Source organism: Struthio camelus, chromosome 15, assembly GCF_040807025.1.
Source record: "Struthio camelus isolate bStrCam1 chromosome 15, bStrCam1.hap1, whole genome shotgun sequence".
Classification (NCBI taxonomy): Eukaryota; Metazoa; Chordata; class Aves; order Struthioniformes; family Struthionidae; genus Struthio; species Struthio camelus.
In genome coordinates this window covers 17,924,816-17,943,576 of record NC_090956.1, presented here as the reverse complement: position 1 = coordinate 17,943,576, position 18,761 = coordinate 17,924,816, and the positions used below count along the sequence as shown (strand labels likewise).

General features: G+C 45.9%; 1 protein-coding gene across 18 annotated transcripts in view; it reads left to right on the top strand.

Annotated features, from left to right (window-relative positions):
- Positions 1–14,507, top strand: part of DNAAF8 (dynein axonemal assembly factor 8) — a 102,872-nt gene extending 88,365 nt beyond the window's left edge. For 16 of the 18 annotated variants that reach the window (XM_068908042.1, XM_068908029.1, XM_068908038.1 and 13 more), the window contains 6 exons: positions 897–991; positions 2,281–2,401; positions 5,022–5,239; positions 6,844–6,929; positions 11,017–11,086; positions 14,296–14,507. In XM_068908042.1, the coding sequence (XP_068764143.1) occupies positions 897–991; positions 2,281–2,401; positions 5,022–5,239; positions 6,844–6,929; positions 11,017–11,086; positions 14,296–14,373 (668 nt within the window). In that variant the 3' untranslated portion in view covers positions 14,374–14,507. Of the gene's footprint in view, positions 1–695; positions 770–896; positions 992–2,280; positions 2,402–5,021; positions 5,240–6,843; positions 6,930–11,016; positions 11,087–14,295 lie in introns of those variants that run through there. The other 2 variants (XM_068908041.1, XR_011134624.1) reach the window with 2 other exon arrangements.
- The last annotated feature ends 4,254 nt before the right edge of the window (positions 14,508–18,761 follow it).

The following is an 18,761-nucleotide window of genomic DNA, read 5'->3' as shown; positions in this document are numbered from 1 at the left end:
GTTCAGTTAATTCTCTCACAGGCACCCCATCATATATTCCCTTTTAGAAGCATTCACCCCTATTGGATGGTTGTTCCAGAACTTCACTTCTCTGATGGCTAGAAGTCTTCTTACATTTTCTAACTTAAATATATTCGTATCCAGTTTGGATACATTTGTTCTTGTGTTTTAATTTTAAGTAGTTCTTTTTCTTCTCTGACCTTTTCCACCGTGAGGTATTTATGGACAGCTATCGGATTTCTTGTTAGCTTTTTTATGTTGGGCTAAACAAGCCAAGGTCTTTTAGTTTTAATTCATCAAATGATTCACCATTCCTTCCCTGATCCTCACGTTATTCCCCTTTGCCTGTTCCAGTCTGAATTTACCTTTCATGACCACAGGTGAACAGAATAATATACTGCTATCAGCAGTGTCTGCTAATTCTGATTTCTGTTACTCTGTTGTAAATTGGAGCCACCAGCATATTTGGGACTTCCATTATTATTACTAAGCACCTTTGTTTTCCTAACCAGTAGCTCCTTCCCATTCAGTAAGACTAGTGTGATGTGATCCAGAAGCATGGGAACAACAATGGGGGGTTGGAGCTGATCTTCAAGAGTTTCAGAGGCTCCTTGACAAGATTCCCTTGACAACACTGTTAGGAGATAGAAGAAGTGTTGTTTACATGAAAAACAAAGTGAGCAATAATAGGGCAGAATCAAAATACCAAGAAGACAATGGAACTATTCTAAATATAATGGTTTTAAATGTTTGCTATTATTGTACAGAACAGCTGGCCTTTAAAGCAATTACTTCAGTAAGCTGTACATCATCAATCTCTCAGGAAGATGAGTGCAAGTCTAGAGAATGTTTAATTCATGGCCTGAGAGAATCTTCTCATTGTATTTATCTCTCAGGCTCCAAATCCTATCAAATAGCTGTCCGGGATATGAAGCTGTTTTTCCCAGAGGGGCTGTGCTGCGCTGACTGTCAGACATTAGAAGAAGAGGAGGTAGGAGTCTGTGCTTTCCTGGAAAGTATCCTGCAGTGTCAGAGCAATAGCTTTGGCCCTGCTATCCCATGACTTGGGTCCTCTTACGCTTTAAATAATGCTTTCTTGCTGTGTTTCGCCAACTGCCAAGCTTTTCTTCTTCTGTAGATGTTCCTACCAAGGAGTGCTAACTTTGTATTGGCCCAGACGATCTCAGTGAAAACGAGTGCTTTTTCAGATTTGTTTGTTCAGTAACCTGTGCTGCAGATTCAGGAGGGCTCAGAGCTGATGCTTTAGAACCAAAGTTCCCAGACTCAGTCAACCTTGCTTTGTAAGCCGGTCGCAGGGAGGGACAGCAACATCATTGCCAATTATTAAGACACAGTTGGCCCAGATGCTGTTTTTTAACCAGCTTTTTTCATGTAGCATTCAGGAACTGAGGTGAAGTGGGACAACTGATACTGTAACCCGCTGGATACCAAATGCCTCCCAGAGTCAGCGTACGTCACTGCACTCACAGCAGGAACCACTGCCACACTTATGTGGAAATGGTGCTGTCCCATGTGCCTTGCCAGCAGAGGTGTCCTAAAAGGGAGTGCTGGTCCACAGCACTGGAAAGGATGGAGCTGACTCGTGTAAGACATGTCATGGTCTAAAGTACAGGCCCAGTTTATAGAGCTGCTGCATGCCTGCAGCTTTCCCTGCCCTCAATTAGAGGCATAAAGAAAGACTTGGGATTTTGCCCCTTGGCTTGTATTATAGGCAGCACTAAGAAGCCTACTAGCACCTGTGTTAGCCCCCTCTGGCTCTTCCTGCCCTTCACACTGTGCAGGTACTGGTCTCTGATTACAGATTTCAAACCACCATAATTTGCCAGTGACTAAAATGAAACAATAAGTCTTTCCTTTTCAGTAGTTTTGGATCTCATTTTGCCGGTCGTTCAGAGACAGTCTGGGAACCACTATGCACCAGTGAAGCACTGGATAAAGATGTCAAAGATGCTCAAAGTCCTTGAGTTTCTGACCTTGAAGATCTAGGGACAGAGACTTTAGAAGGGTGTCAGGATGCAGGATCTTTAAAAGGATAACAAGATGCCATACTGAATTAAGCCCCAATAAAGGGGAATGCACACAAAATGTTCTTGTAACTCCAGACAGACAGGTGTTTTCTAGGCTGGCAATTACAGGAGCACACAACACCAGCAGAAGCTTCACAGCTTGCCTGAATCAATACTTAAGAAGTGTTACCTTCCTGATTAGGTAATGGTGTTCACATGACTTGCTTCTCTCTCCCTCCCTTCCCTCCTGCAGATCCATAACCTGAAACGTGACCCCATAGTTGGTTTGGAAATCAACAAGCAACGCAAGATCATAAAACGTAAAACAAGAGGGCAACTCAATTTATCTGGCTCTGAGCAACCATGCGATCTCGGTAAGGAAATGTGTAACTCTCATTATAAATTGAGGCTGTTATTGATTAATTGGACAGCAAGACAAACCATCTGGTGGCAGCAAGATTTGGTATTGATGTCCTTTCAGACGATAGCTGAGCTGGAAAGAACAGCTCCAGTGGAGTCCAGGCATTTAACCGTTTGCCCGCTAGGCCTTCCTGCTGCCTGTGTTTTCATGGCTTTAAATACAGGGCTGCTCGGAAGTGCTGACCTGATTTCCTGCAGGAAAAAAAGGCACTGTCAACACAGATAATTCTCTGCTGAACTGTTATGATATGTTCCAACACCGGCTTGGTCACTATGGTTTCCGTGTCTGTTCAAAGCCTGCCACAGAAGAGGCCAGGACACCGCAGTGATGGACACATTGTGAGACCTTTTGTTCTGTGAGTAGAGAAATAACATTTATGCAGGGAGTGCTTTTGCCGATGTGGACACCTATCTATTGGGAACTGGACAGAGATCTCATTCAGTTCCCACTAGCTGCTGAGCAGCTGCCAGCTCAAAATGACTTCCAGTTAGTTCTGTCCTGAATTTGATTTGAAGTTGTGGCTTCAGCAAGCCTGTAAGTCATTCAGTTCCCTCAGATGCCTACAGCTTCTCTGGGCCTTGCCTGTTGACTTTACTGGATAGGCACGTATACACAGAGGCTTTGATGCAACCCCTTTATGTCAGGAGTGTAACTCACACATGGATGCTTCCATGTCAGGATTCTGTGGATTGATCCCAATCCTTTATAAGCAAGCAATGGCCAGGTAATTTATCCATGCACTGCTCACGAAAGAGCGGACGTGTTTGGAATTGGGTTGTTTTCATTTCTGCAGCTTGTGTTCTGAAGTGACCAGCAAGCAGAAGGATAGGCATCTGAGGAAAATGTGTGTGTGCGCGCCACAACTGTTCGCTACAGTTCATATTCCCCATCAGTAAAGCCATAAGATTGGTGTAGGCTGGCAGAAGAGCATGATAAAAATGCTACAGAATTACAGATTCTTACCTCCCACCTCGAACCCTTAGTGATACAGCACCTTTGGGGGTTGATCCCATACCAACAGGTGCACCAGACAGCACATGCAGAAATGCAAGGAGGATGGTGGTGAGTCATGACCTTTGTCTCTGTCTTAATAAAAGCATAGCCGCTTGGTAGGCACCAAGTTACTCTTACGCAGAGGCTCCCTGAAGGATTTTTCCCAAGGTAATCCTTGGGAAATGGATTCTTTCCATTGTCTTATATTGGCTTTGGATTATGCCCTACACATGCTCCGTGAGCCTGACAGAAATCGCATATAAGGACATATCTTCTCAGGCAAGCTCATTTTATTACATTGCACACTAATACATCAGGGACCAACTGCATGAAAGTTTAAGGCTTAACTGTTGCACATGGTGAAGGGTGAGGCCTATCTCACAACATTACGTACATTCCCAAGCCGTTATATGAGCACTGAAACAAGAGATTGGTAATTGTGTACGTAACAGCAGCTTTTTTGAGATGACCAGGCTGCTCTGCACATGGGCATATGACCTTCTCATCTGGGTAACTGCGGTAACTGCGGAGATGTGATCACATCATTGCGTTTCCTGTCTGATGTGTCAGTTCAAGCTGTGTTCAGAGGAGAAAGCTGCAGGGAGAGGAGACTTGCAGGTGTTCCCTGTCCAAACTGTCCTCTGTTGCTATTGCTGACAGGCAGAGTATTTCCCCCAACGGGTGCTGCACAATGGGAAAGGACTAGGTCTGTAGCACAAGTCTGCTGACTGAAGCACTTGATTTTTAGAAGAGATTGCAAGTGCAAAAAAATTAACAAAGAGCTGTTTGTGGAGAGATGACAAGCATTCTACAAGCTTTGTACAGCCTAGTCTTGGGAGCAAATCTCATATTCTGCCTCCAGAATTTCCGGCTTCATGAGAATCTCTTAATGTTTTTGTTTTGAAGATGGCTAAGCAGAGTGAAAAAGGAAACCAGTGCACAGCCCTGATGTGTTAGTGTCTAAGAAAACATTTTTCAGAGCGTTACTGTCCTGGGAAAGCAAGTACATGTGATCTCTGAATTGTCAGGCACAATATAGTAAGTGCCTCCAGTGAGCGAGACACATCATTCACTTTATGGAGCTCATCTTGAACACTAGAGGTAGCTCTTGCACACAAAGAAATCTCTCCCTTCAGCAAATACTTATCACAAAGCTGCTGCCTAAAAGACAGATAGATTTATCATAGGGAAAATATGAAATACATTAAATCTTATGAATGCTGATCAGAATTACATTTTGGGTTATAAAAGCAGCTGGATTAACAGATTTCTTTGCTTGGAAGAAATTAAATGGAATAGTATCTCCTGTAGCAAATCAGCAGCTGTCCTTGTCTGACTCTTGAAATGGGGTCACTACTGCTGCCTTCTGGTCTCCAGATACATACACGTAGGCATACAGCAGCGTGGCAGTTTGGGATGAGCAGTCACATCTGTGAACATCCTCAATGATGTAACAATGCCTGAATTTCTCTGATCTTCCAGTTATCTGTCTGTGGCAGGGAAGAATTATTTAGAGGGCTAGCAGTTGAAGGGATAGATATAAAACAACCATCTGTTGTGTTTTGATCTTTTCCCATCAGACCTGCCATGGCTTGATACCCTCTGCCAGACCACTTGCCTCATACTGCCTGGGATAATCCTGCGGGGTTCAGAGCACCCACCTTATGTTGAACTGCTTGATCAGCTTATTGGCACAGATTTCACAGTGACTGGAGTGCGACTCACTGTCCTGGATGCACCACAAGCTCATTGCATCTCTGAGACGTTAAGCAGGACAAAGTGCAGTGTTGCAGCAAAGGTAGGAAATAGCTGGAGCTGTGCTTTGCTTCTTTCCCTAAGAAAAAAGAGCCATCTTAATGCAGTGCTGAGCTGAAGTACCCACACCAGCTCTAAGCAAACTAGCTTTGGTAGCGGTATTAGCGGAGCACTACATCTGAACTGTAATACCACTCATAAGTAATTTGGGCAGAGTGCCTTGCTAACTAGTCCCAACCTTGTGTTTCTATACTTCTGCAAGCTCATTGACACCTAACCTTGACATCATTTTGTGCAAGCATACCCTTGGTTTGAATGGCACATCCCTGTTAAACCTTTCATTCCATTCACCTATCAGTGCACAGTTGCTACTATTATGTGTGTTAGGCTGTTGTACCCTGTCTTGTTCTTCCAGATACATAGTTTCTATTTCCCTTTCTGTAATCACACCCCATTAATCCTCTTCCACAATAATACATAATTCTTCTACTTTTTGGACTGTGCCCTGGATGGACTTCTGGGCAGAGATTTTATTTCGTTTCTCCATTAGTCAGCGATGACAACTCAAGGCATGGTCCACAACGGGATTTAAGCAAGTGCCCAAACTGAGCATGAGATGTGCTTCTGAGGGCAGCAGATACATTGCTTTACCTGAGCAGAGTATCTGGCCCAAACTGTTTTTCTCTTTGCACTTGATCTAGGAGAAACCCTCCATTTCAGGAAGCTGACTAGAGCAAAACAGTAAGGTATAATATGCAAGAAAGCACTGTCGAGAGCACAGAGTAAACAACAGGGGAAACTGCTTATGCTGGAAGTAGCTATCAGTGACAGGCTGTCAGAGGCACACAGCAGTCCCTCTGAAAAAATACAGATAAACATTTGTGTTTCCAGTCCTTCAGTTATAAGAGTCTTAGTTGTTACCTATAATAAGAGCAGGTAAGATCTTTTCAGGTTGTGATTTTCTAAACTGACAGCATCCCTTTGAAGTATATCTGTATAGAATAGCAATTACATCCAGCATCCAATTAGTCTAAGCACTAGTTTCTTCTCCCGCGGCTCCCCTGAGGATGCCATCCCTCTGCACACAGGAATGTGCACAGCTCTCTAGAAAGGACAAAGGGAAGCAGCATGTTGCAAGCAGAGCCATGGCAGTGGCACTGCTCTCGTGGCGATGGAAACGCTTCCTCCTGTCAGAGATGAATTCCTCTGGGCAGAGCTGGCATGTTTCCAGAAGGGCCTTGTGCTGCTGAGCCAAAGGTGAACATTGCAGCATTTGCTTTTCCTTGCCAGAAGGGAGATGGGCTCCTCAAGTAAGAAGTGTTTCAGCTACAGTATCTCAAACATTTACAGTTCAGTTATCTGTGTTCCTGCTTCCAGGAGACTTATTGACTGAAATACACGCTTAAGAAACCTGTTCCTTTTCACTGTGAGAGAAGGAACAGGAATAATAGTATACCATAGGAGCAGGATAACTAACAGTTCAGACATAATACTCTTTCAATTTGAAGGAGTCTGTTGCACCATGTCTTTCATCCCCTCACATAGCACACAAGCATTTATCTGTGCTGTCAGCGGCTCATCAGTGAGGCTTACAGACTTATTTAAGTGGATATCAACACCAAAGCTCTGTTCTTCCCTCTCTTATAGTGTTCCCTCTTAATGGATGGCTTGTGTCTGGTGTTAGCAGCACAGCGAGACAATGCAGTCATTTGCTTCGACTCCCTGCTGGACAGGTAAGTGAGGAAAGTATCACTTTAACAGCACTTTTTCACCACTGTCTCGACTCCCTATCAGAGAGCTTGTGATCTGAGCAAGAGCAGCCAAGCTTTCTTCTCTGTAATTCACTTCCAGTTTAGATTCTCATGAGGTTACATGCCTCTCAAAGGCAACCCCTTCTTCATAAGTTACATTTTTTTCTGATACATCAATACCTCAAGAGTGTTCCTCAGTTTGGAAGTCACATGTCCCATACTCAGGACCCTAAGTAGTGGGTCATGGTGTTTGTCAAAAACTTGGTGTGTCTGTGAGATTTGGCAGCATCGTTCCACAGATACAGGGAAATCTCTGAAATAAAAGCTCACATTGGGAATAGACCTGCTGAATTGATAAAATTCCTAGGAGAAATATCTTAGCAGATTTTATGTTCGCTATGGAAAAAAAAACACTTAAAATAAACACCAGAGAGCAAAATCAAAAATCAGCCTCTTAAATAAATCACCAGAAATGCCGGGTAGAGGATTTATAAGCCTGATAAAAACAAACAGAACCCCTCTATGGGGACTGATTAGTGGAATAGAATGATTATCAGGCTAATTAACCCACTTGCCCCAAGAGGGAAAGTTTCCCTGTAGAAGGGCTGGTATTTGGCAACGTGATGTGCAATTCACGCACGTGGTTTCCTCTGGGAAAGGAAGCCAAGATGTGTTTTCAGACACATCCAGCATGGAGCAGTCCTACAGCCACACTGATAAGGCTGTCATGACTTTGGCTGTTCTATCTGGAAGACTTCCAGACAGCACCATCAATGCAACAAGAGTAGGAATTCAAGGATGCTAGAGTTTACAAGCATCAAGGCGATTAAATCCAAACATCAGTTGGTACACACCGTGGAGTTCCTGTACTTTGATCAAATTTTATGGTGCTCAGTCACAGGGCCACAGTGAGGATGGGGAGATGGAACAAATACCATAAGTAACTTTTCAAAAACGTTTTAAGTCATGACAACATTTAGACGTTGCTCACGTTCATTTAAAATCTCACACTTGGGAGCCACATCCCAAACCTCCAACCCAACAAGTTACAGCACTCAGCGCAAGCAAAGAGCAAGTTTCCTAATAACTGTTTAATGAGTTTTCTTCCAGCCTTTTCCTGATTTATAGAAAAAAGGATCTGTCAGAAATCACAAAGATCACTGCTGAAGGTGGGAGAGTGGCTGTCAGCAGAGCTGGGACTAGATACAGAATCCCCCCCCTTTATTTTTCCTGGACTTTTGCTCATCAGTCATAGATGCTGCATAGCAAAATTCATCTGCAGCTCAGCACTTCCCAGTACTGTAGGTTTAACTTGATATACTCCAGAACTGCCATTCCCAAGGCAGCACGCCCAGAGCAAACACTGCAATGGCTTCTCACTGCTGCTCACAGTGAGTGGTGGGGTTGAGGAGTAAATGGGGAGGAATAGGTGTGGACACTGCCAGTCTCAGCTGTCTCTCACTCCTCATCCTGGTGTATACAAGTACAGGTGTCTGAACAACTCATAAACTTTCTTGCCAAACTCCAAAATATGTGTGCATAAATTATGGCTGCTCGGAGGCACTCCCAAATGGTGAGTTCCACTCTGCCTCCTACCTCAGTGCCAGAACCGGTGATTGTACAGCCATTTAAAAATAGCCTTACAAAAAATTATTTGTCTTCATGATTGATGGTGCTTGTGGAAGGGAGAGGCAGCAAGGTGTGCCCAAGGATGGGGAGGAGGAGAAGCAGTGATCCTCAGTTAGAGCAACTTAAGCCAGCAGTGAGATCATACCCTTATTGCATCACGCAAGCTGTCATGGTGTTAAAAATCAACTCTGCAAATATCTTTGAAAACCCAACCTGACTTCACTGGTGTCTCATAAGGACACTTCATGCTAAGACATCTTCATTGCCTAGTTTATAAGCATTTCAAATTAACATCTGAGTTTAATTACTCTTACCACTCCATCAGCAGGAGCCACATGACCTTTCTTGCACTAAATAAATCTCTGTATGTTTGTTTCACTTTTATTGCCCTGGTCCAGGATTCCAATAACTACGCAGGCTCTGGCCTGCATTTCAGCTGCGTTGCTGAAGCACCACTGTGTAAGGGATTGTTTTATGGCCCTGGGAGTTGATTCCCAGCTGAGCCATATTACTTAGGCTTTGTGCCACAGGGAGGAACATTGCCATCTGTATGGAAGCCTGGACATTGCCATCTGGATGTCAGAGAGGGGCTGTGATAAGAAGCAGGAATCGAGCATTGAGAGGAACAATGTAGGCACTGCTAGTGTAACTACTAGTAGTTCAGAGTCTGTTAAAGCTTTCCTGAGCCAACTCTATCAGTGGCACATCAAGGAGAGACACTCAGTCTCTGGAGAATGTGCTGTGCAGAACAGTTGCCTTAAAGACAGACACAGACCCTCATAACTGTATAGAGATTATTGTTTATGGACAGCAGTGCCCGCTCTATCCATTTCTGGACATGTATGAAGGGATTATTTCTGCTCCAAAGGGCAGGAAGAATAGAGTGGGTGACAAAATTTATGCAGGTGGGGTCACAAAAGCAGCCTGTGAGCTTGATTGACTGCAAAGAGTGGAGCCAAAGCAGGAATCTGGGATAATGTGGGAGAGTGCCAAGGCTAACTCACAGGGCAGAGTGAAGTAAACGTTTGAAGGAGGTGAGGGGAAGCTGAGACACAGCCTAAGAGCGGTAGGGACCCAGGGGAAGAATCCGAAGAAGGAAGTGACACAATCCTATCCACCGACAAGGAATAATGATTTGAGGCTTACCTTTCTTGTTCTGTCAGCATCCAGTTGCCTGGATCTCCAGGGTTAAGCATTTGAATTTCCCCTGTCATAACTTGTTTTTAAAGCCAGATTTCCTAGCTGCAGGGTGGCAGAGGGAAGAATTTATAAGTAGATTCAAAGCAGCTACTGGAAGAAAGGCACGCTCTGCTTTTTATGCTTCTCGCATGACATGCTAGATTTCGTTAGCCTACTAAGCGATACCGATTTAATAGTGATCACACTAGAACTTGTTCCTCTGTGGTTATTTGAACTTTTAAAAAGATGCTCATAAGACTGTTAGGACTTAACTGTATAGTGCACAGTCTTTAGGAGTTCGCCTAGTTAACATCATACTGAACGCAGTAAGCAGTGATTGACTAAAGCCCACCAAAAGCCTAGCTGTTTCAGAAGCAAATCTGAGTGTAGACTAGGCCTTGTACCTTCCCATTTTTTGACAATGTAGTGCAATCAGAACAAAAGTCAAGTGATTAGGAACTTTGCTGGAAGTTAGTCTGTCTGATGAAATGTTCTTACCAAGTGTTAATTGCCATCAGTGGGGAGTGATGTTATCCCTAGAGGAGGCTTATCTCTGGGTGCAAATTTGCACAGTGCTTCAGAGTGGAAGGAGGTGTAGAAATCAAAAAATGAACACACGAGATGTAAAATCCTGGAGCTGTTGAAAACCACTGAAGGGAAAACTGTTGCCAAGCACAATACCTGCTTATGGAGGCAGGGAGTGGTTTCAAAAGTTTCTGGAAAGTTTTCAAGCCTAAGACTCTGACTGTGTGTGGAGTTAGTTACAAAGGCAATTCTGAGATTTGTATCTTGCCTTTTAATTTCTCCTGAATATCGCTTGTAGTGAATTCATGTGCGACTTCCACGAGCTGGAGAGTGGTCAGAGCTAAACAAGGACTAGTGAAGCAGACCCTGCTGCTGAGGGCAGCTCAGAAAGCCCTAGGTTTTTGGGCGGAAAGCACACAGATCGTCTTTGTTGAGAAAAAGGCTCTTGCACAGAGCTTAAATCTCTAGATGTAGGTATATTTCCCACTGTCCCGGAGACCCGATTATGCAACAGGTCATTACTGTTTGTTTGAAGGCTTATATTTTAAGAATCCAAATCCATTTATACAAAGCTTTGTAAAACCCAGGATTTATCTGTGTAAAGAAGTTCAGTAACAGATGCACATGGCCAGAGCTGCTGGCACAGAACATAACCCTCCTCAAAGCTAGGTCATCTGCAGTCTCTGACAGCTTGGATGGCAAAGTAACGCTTGCTTCCCTTTTTCTTTACCCCCAGTGTTTGTTGGCAGAAGCAGTCGGTACTGGACACTGTGCAGCATCTCCTCTATCCCCAAAATGAGAAGCAGGCAAGTAGAGAAGCTTATGGAACAGATACACGTCCTTTGTGCCCCCATGATGAATGAAGCTTGTCAAAATAGGTTATATTTTTAAAGAAAATTTCAACTTGTACAAGACAGAGGTGGTGCCTCATGGCAGCCCCTAGCCTTGACTCATACTGAGAGCCCAGCACATGGTGGAAGATGGGACCTAAAGCCAGTCAAACTGTATCTTCCACATGACACCAGCAGCACAATATTTAATCTAAATATTTGGAGGTTTTGATAAAGATTCAATATTTTTCATAGAAGTCAGTTACTTTTTATGAAGAATCAACACTTAGTAAAATATTTGTGATATTTGTCAAAAATTAGTGACAGAAAATGTTCATTCAACCCTACTGCAAAGCTGGCCCATGTCCCATGTTCTGGAAGTCATGTTTCAGAAGCCCCGGTCCAAATGGAGGAAGAGAATTTAACTCATTAGCTATTCCAGTGTTGGTCTAGCTGAATGTTTTCTCAATAGCTCATCTCAAAGAAGGAAACACTAAGCTCCAGGTTCTTAAAGGCATTTGGGCACTTAATGAGAATAAACTGCGCAAATACCTTTAAAACTCTGGCTGTAATCATCAAAATTCAGTACAAACAAGAGACTTGGAGAGAGGAGGCAGTGCCTGAAGAGTTAGGACTAGGAGTTGTAAAATAGCTGGTGCAGAATTAAAAATGGTAACAAGTAGACAAGCTTCTCCTCTAGATCCCTTTTGCTCCCCGAGAAAATGCAGCAGGAGAGTAAGATATGTTTGTCCCATCATATAACATATCCGAGCTGCTGCTTTCAGCACCAGTGTTATAAGGATTGGGCCTTAAAGACGCAGGGCCCTCTATGAGGTCCATGTTCCTATTTGTAAACCAGGCCAAACTATCCCAAACTTCCCAAAAGTTGTACAGCTGCTGTTTCCAGCACCTTTCACCAAGGTGCAGTAAAATTCTCCAAAAGTTTAGCTGGGATTGTGTGGGATGCAGTGGCCAGGAAGGTCTGCAGGCACAACTCTGGGAGAGCTGCAAGGCGGTCATAGCACAGTGCTTACTGCTGCCAAGGTGCCAATCTGTTGCCAAGTAATGTGACAGGGCAGCAAGTCTAGGCTGTCTTCTGATTTGCTTTGAAAAGGACATTACATATCTCTGGCTGACATAAAATCCCTTCTGCTTCATGGCTATGGGAAATTAGCCTATCAGAAAGAGGCTTATGATGCTTTCTGTGACAGACAAGGAAAAAGCAAATATGTTCAGCCCTCTTCTCCCTGCTCTTGGCAGCCTGGACCACTGCATCAAATCCTTCTGGCTTTGGTGGAAGCAGGGGCTATTCACAGCAGTTCGTAGTTTAGATCATCAGCCTAATCCTGAGAGGGGAAAGCGATGCCTCATCATTTTGCAGCCAAATGAGGAAACAGCTTCTGAGATAGCAGTGGGTGCAGCATTTCTCATGTGTTGGTTACCAGAAGCGCAGCAGAAAGCAACATCTCTTATTTTCAAGTGGGTCTTTTGCTCCAAAGTTCAGGATAGATTTAGAAATCCTAAAACAAGATTGGAGGAGCAAACTCGCCAGAGAATGACTGTACCTCAAAGGATGTCTGTAGAAACCATATTTGATCCTCTGGTCTCTTGCTAATGAGTTTACCAAGTGTCAGCCAGGCTTTCCAGGTCAAAGCTAATGAGCAACAACATGATATCAGGCAAAGTTCAGCAGGGTTAAATGAACACAGATTTCAAATCCTCACGGTATGAGCACGGCTGCAGTGTTCACTGGCGGAGTGAAACCATGGAAGTGAAATGGAATTTCATACTTGCCCTTGTGTGATTAGGGACTAGACATTATGATGAGAATTCAGCTTTCCAAACGCGGACTATTTCAGTGCTGATGTCTCTGTCTGGGCTAGTTGCTTTGCCTTCTTCTGTAGTCATTTAGACTATAGCAAGCACTTCTGCAGCTCATTTCATCTGCACTGTTTGAAATACCACCTTAGGAGCAGATGAGTTCATGCTCTGGAAGTTCTTACTTCTCTCTGTCAACATAAAGGGCCCCTAGATGGAGAAATCAGATGCAGTTCCCTCCACGGCGGTCCCCTAAAGTTTGCTAAAAAGACTTGAATTGCCCTCACAGATCCCTTAGCAGGACTGCATTTCCAGAAACCACGAGGATGGGATTTATTTTCTAGTGCTTATTCCTAGGTTTGAGGTAAGGAGAGTATGCCCGGTCTGTTGGGTTTTATCTCTGGAAATCTGATATCTTCTCTGTTTAACAAAGCACAGCAGACAGCTTTGGTTGTCTGGAGGAGAGAAGGCTGAGATACCCCAGCTAAAAGAGAAACTCAGAGAGTACCAGTGCTTTAGGACACACTGGCCCCACAGGCGCCTTACGCAGTCTTGCCTTGGTCATAGCGCCACACAGACACCCAGAGCCAGATTGCATCCGGAAATGGTAGAGCCACATTTTGGTGGTGCCGCTATTATGGGCTGTCAGACTCAGGCGGGGCTCTGTGAGGCAGTCTCAGGTGTCTCTATGCACCTGCAGCATAGTTCATACCCAAGCTGGAATCTCCCCAGAGGTAACAGAGAGCTGTCAGGGTGTGCTGTGCTCAAACATGATAACTGCAGGACTGGGTCGTCCTGTGGCTAGATGGAGTTTCTCCTCACGTGCAGCTCTCTGCACCTTGGCTGGCACAAGGCTGCGCACCTGGGGTGGCTGTTCCTTGGTGATGGTGCAGGGTACAGTACATCACTGACCTGCCACTGTTAGCTACTCAGAGGAGGGAGAGAGCCCAGTCCCTGCGTAGCCATACCTCGCTAACCATCCCATGGACGTGCAGTCGAGCCTTTGCTGACTGGCAGCACTAATCTTTCTGCTCTGCCTGGAGCTCTCAAGCTCTTACCAGCAGCCCTGATGGCTGCTCCAGCAGCTCCCTCCCTGTAGAGACAACTGAAACCTGGGAGTGGAGCAGAGCAGCACAGGGGAAAACACATCCCAAACGCTCTGGGCAAGATCCTCAGCCCCTTAAGAGCAGGCAGAAGGGCTGGAGTGCTGTAAAAGAGTCCTGAAAGCCCAGGGCAGCTATGAGGATAGGCAGTGCTGACAGAAGGGGGGCCTCACACAAAAGAAAACTACCTCTGAAAGGAAGAAATTATTTGACATGCACAGAAATCACAGCGCTCTCCCAACACTTTCCTTCTTTTCTCCCCAGGCTGAAGAGCTACTCTGTTGCCTTTTCGACTCCCTAACATCTGACAGCATCCACTACATTGAATCCCAGGATTGCTGACCAAGATGGTATAGACCCCCAAGCAGCCCATGGGTGGATGCTGTTGTGGGTATCTGTGCAAATGAACATGCTAGGAAATCCTAGCCTCCAAGAGCACTTGTATTTGTTTGTCATTAAAAAGTCAATACCTTGAGTATGGTATTTGCATCAGTAAGGTAAATGAGACTGGCGGGAGGAAGGGTCAGTACCCAAGAGCAAATCCTTCTGAACTGTAGCTGTGATTTCTAATGGAGTGCGTTCAGCAACAATCTGCTTGCGTTGCATCGGGCAAGGTTCAGAGCACTCTTCTAGCTGACAAGAACTCGGAAGGTGAAGAGTAAATGCAGGGGCAGGGGTTAACAGCTGTCTTTCTCTCAGGTGCTTGAGTCTTCCCTCTTCCACAGCCCCCGAAGACATTATGGAGAGGTTCCATTTTCTGCTGCTACTATATTCTTCCTTGAAATGGAGCCAGCTCTTTGTGGTGACCAAGCCCAGACCCAGCAGAAGGGCTCAGGACAGAGCGAGTATTTTCTGTCTGTTGTTGGGAAAAAACTTATCACTTCCATCCCTGCCCGTGCTGAGCTCTGCCTCCTTTCTCCTCTAGCACACTCTACCATCAGCTGTCCACACTAACTTCTGCTGGTTGCTACAAGGGTGAACCACAGTAAAAAGCAAACCAGGTAGAGCCATTAAATATGATTAAAAGTGTGACAGCTCAATGTTCACTTGCCTCTGTTCCAGCAGCCCTGTTAATGGCTGTCTCTGCCCCAGGCCCAGCTCAAAGCCCTTCCACAGGTGCACAACCCTGCCACTTATTCCTCCTTCTCCAGCAGTCATGATCCTAGGGCAATTCCTTCTTTGCTGGGTCCTTTCAGTGAGCTGTTAAGCAACGGATGCAGGTGTTAATACAAAGGCCCTGTGTTCTTGGGACCCACTGGGTAAATTCAGCCCCTTTTGCTAAGACTCTTTTTCAGCCCAGAAAGCCTCTTGTTCCTCTGTCTGCAGTTAGGTGGCCAAAGACTTGGACGTGCACATGCCTCCAGTTACAGATCCTATCTTGGACATACTAAAACCAGTCCCTATGCAATCTCCAAGTGGTATTAAGTCAGAGCAGCACACAGCTGCCAGAAGGGGTTGCTGCTTGGCCCACTGGCAGGTGAGCCCATTCACACACAGCCTTTCCCATCAAGAGGCCTGATGCGAATCTGTCTCCTCCTCAGCCATTAGCTCACACAAACACGTGAGACTGTAACACCTCTGAGATCTCTGTCTCCTTCCCAACTAGGCTGAAACTGTCCAGTAAGTTCCAAAGCTGTTATAGGTCTGACCCTGCAAGTTCTGCTTCCTCAGTCTGGCAACAGTCCTACCTCATTCTTTCCCTTTCTTCAAGCTACCTTGAAATAGAGATAAGAGATTGTCCTTATCACTGTCAGGTGGGTGAGCAGAGGCAAGGACAGGTGACCTGCCCTGCCCTCACACACCAGTTTGGTGTCAGATTGGATGTAGCCCCCCAAACCTCTACTCCCCAGCACAGTTCTGTCTGGACAGAGGGTATCTGGGCTTTCTGGTGGGGCTGAATGTCTCCTGAAGGGAAGCTCCAGAAGTCACTGAGGCAGGTGAGGAGCTGCCCTAGTGCCCTGGGAGGTCGGGGTCCCAGTAGCCAGGGCGATGGAAAAAATGGCTCTGTTCCTGCAGCTAAGTAGGCTATTTCTTGCACTCTGGGCACATTTCTGTCTTGCTTGTAGGCCATGTACAGCTTTGAAACAAATGAAGATTAAAAGGATCCACCCCCAGCACTTAGGGAATTTGACCTGAAAAAGGAGAATGTTGGAATAAAAAGCAGTCAGTGAGCAGCTGAAAGACAAGGCCTGCAGAGCTACATGTGAGCAAGTGACACGCAGGGCTGGCAGTGGCCCTGCACCCAACCAGCAGTATGGATGTGGTGTGGCCACCAGTGCTGTGTCTTGACTAGCCTGGGCTCTCCGACCTGGAAAAACATGGGATCACAGGGAGCTGCCCTGAGTGGCATGGCCTTTATCCTAAGGCTTGGGGACTCCCTATGCCAGGAGATGATGCTCTAGGGACCAGAGGCCTTCAAGCCCAGCAGTCAGCGTGGGGAATCAAGGCCCAGTCTGGGCCTGATGGCAAGCAGGAGCACTCCAAAGTTCGTGGCAGGAGGTGAGACCATGACTGTCTCTGTGTTAGGCCATGTAACAAACCAGGGCCTGGCACTAAGAGCCCTCCTTCCGGGCAGCTCCACTACCGAGGCTCCTCCTTTGTCAGCCCTCATCCACAAAAGATGCAGAGGCTCGTGCCTCAGTTTCCCATCTATAAAACAGAGATAACAGTTCTGCCACATCTCCCAGGTGCAATAAGAATAGCAACATAATAAAAATGGGGCAACACCTAGATATTTTTGAGAGAGAGGCTGTTTAAGTATCTTCAATTCCTATTTTAAAGCCCCGCTAATTAATCTTGGTGTAACAAACCAGCGTGCCCTGCACAAAGCAGGGGAAACAAGCATCCTCTGATATTTCCAAAATGCCAAGATTCCATAAATAACCTAACCAGCCTTTCCTCCCAGAGCACCACACTTCTCACTAGAGAGCTGACAACCAGGAGCACCATGGACCCTGCAAAAATCAATCCCGTCACTCTGCCACCAGCTCCAGCTCTGTCAAACGGAGCTGCAGTTCACACGGTGTTTTCCCTGCAAACTGCCACAAGGCAGCCAGGATTAGCTAATCAAAGCTGAGGAGCAAATTAATGATTGCTAGAACTAGGAGGAAGGCAGATTTGATGGGCGATTGTCAGCTTTGCAGCTGGCTCCTACTTGCAAACAATTCATTTAGATTATGAAAGCAAGGAATTGAGTACAAAACCCCCTAGATTGTTTGCTTCCTAGAGAAAGAAAAGAAAAGAAATGGAATTTAGATTAAAAATTATGCAGAATAGTATTAATTCCCCACCCTCTTGTGCCTCCCCTTTTGCTGGAAAACCAGAGCTAATCAGAATTTAGCATTGTTCTACTGCCAGTGCTCAGAGCTGGCCTCAATGGAGGAGAGATAAAATACAGTAGGTGGCATTTTGTGTTAACTCCTTAGAGTCCTGCAATATGAAAGAAGGGAACGCAGCTTCCTGGGCTGGTCCCTCATTTTCCCAGCGTGCTCTGGCCTGATGGTCGTCTCCCTTCAAGACTGCAAATGCTTCACATCCCGCGCAGAGATGACGCTATGCCCCAGGACAGTCGGCCACAGGCACTTTGTTCACCTTTGTCACGTTTATTCATTGCGAGAAGCTCTTGCTCAACAAAGGCTACACACAGCCTGACAGCCTCAGAGACTGAACTGAATTAGTGGCAGTGGCTGTTGGCGATGCTGGGAAATGGATGGGACTGCGAGGGTCTCGCAGGGCACCCCGAGGAGCCAGCAGCCAGGCTGTGCCTGCAGCTGGTGCTCCAGGCAGCGATCTCTGCGCAGAGAGCTTAGCAGGTCCCTTGCAGTCACATGAGCCCTTCACATCAGAGCAGATCCGTGTCCCAAGGGATACAGAGGTCCTGAGAGCCTGCCTGTCAGGCACTGGCAGAGCCACACTTGTGTCATAGGTTTCTAAGTCACTGCGCTCCACATTGTGCCAAGGACACATTTAACTAATTAGCAGTTAGGCCTAGAAATCACTGCCTTGCTGCCACCAACAGCAGCGATATCAAGCCCTGTGAGTGGAGGGCTGCAACTGTTTGCTTATCAGCACCAAGCAAGGCATGCACGTGACGCAGTGCGATTCACAGGTGGAGGAGCGGAACCGGCAGCTGATCCGCTCTCCCCGCTCCTCTCCACTCTGCCTGGAGCTGCAAGAGGAGCCCCAGCCCCAAGGAGCACCCCGAGCCCGGGGCTGAGCCTCGAGCCTCCTGCCCCATTCCTCTGGCTGCAGCCCTCCTCTGGGTGTCCCGGGCTCAGGGTGCTGCCAAGCGAGGTGGGTGGTCTCTCGCCACTGACCCTTTTGCAGCCACAAATGTGGATTCAGCAGCTGCTCAAAGGTTTTGCAGATTGGCCCAACTGACCCTTCCAGCCCCCAAATTAAAATGACAAGGAAAAACCTGAGAGAAAATGAATAACCTCAGAGCAAAATGTTTGGGTATTTCGCTTTGAAGTCCCCTTCAGCCTTCTGCTAAAGTAAGCTTGTTTGAAAACGTACAACCCCTGGAGTTGAAGCAGCCCCTTGGAAACAACACACCATTGTGGGTTTCATTTGGGCCAGAATGACTCTTTTTTTTTACATTTACATTTCCTCAGAACAATAGTATCTGCTCCAGCCCTATGCACATGAGTCCCGCTCAGTGCCAGGGACATCTCACATCACCGTTCAGACTTGCCAGCCTGAAAATCACTGGGTAGCACACAGGATTTCCT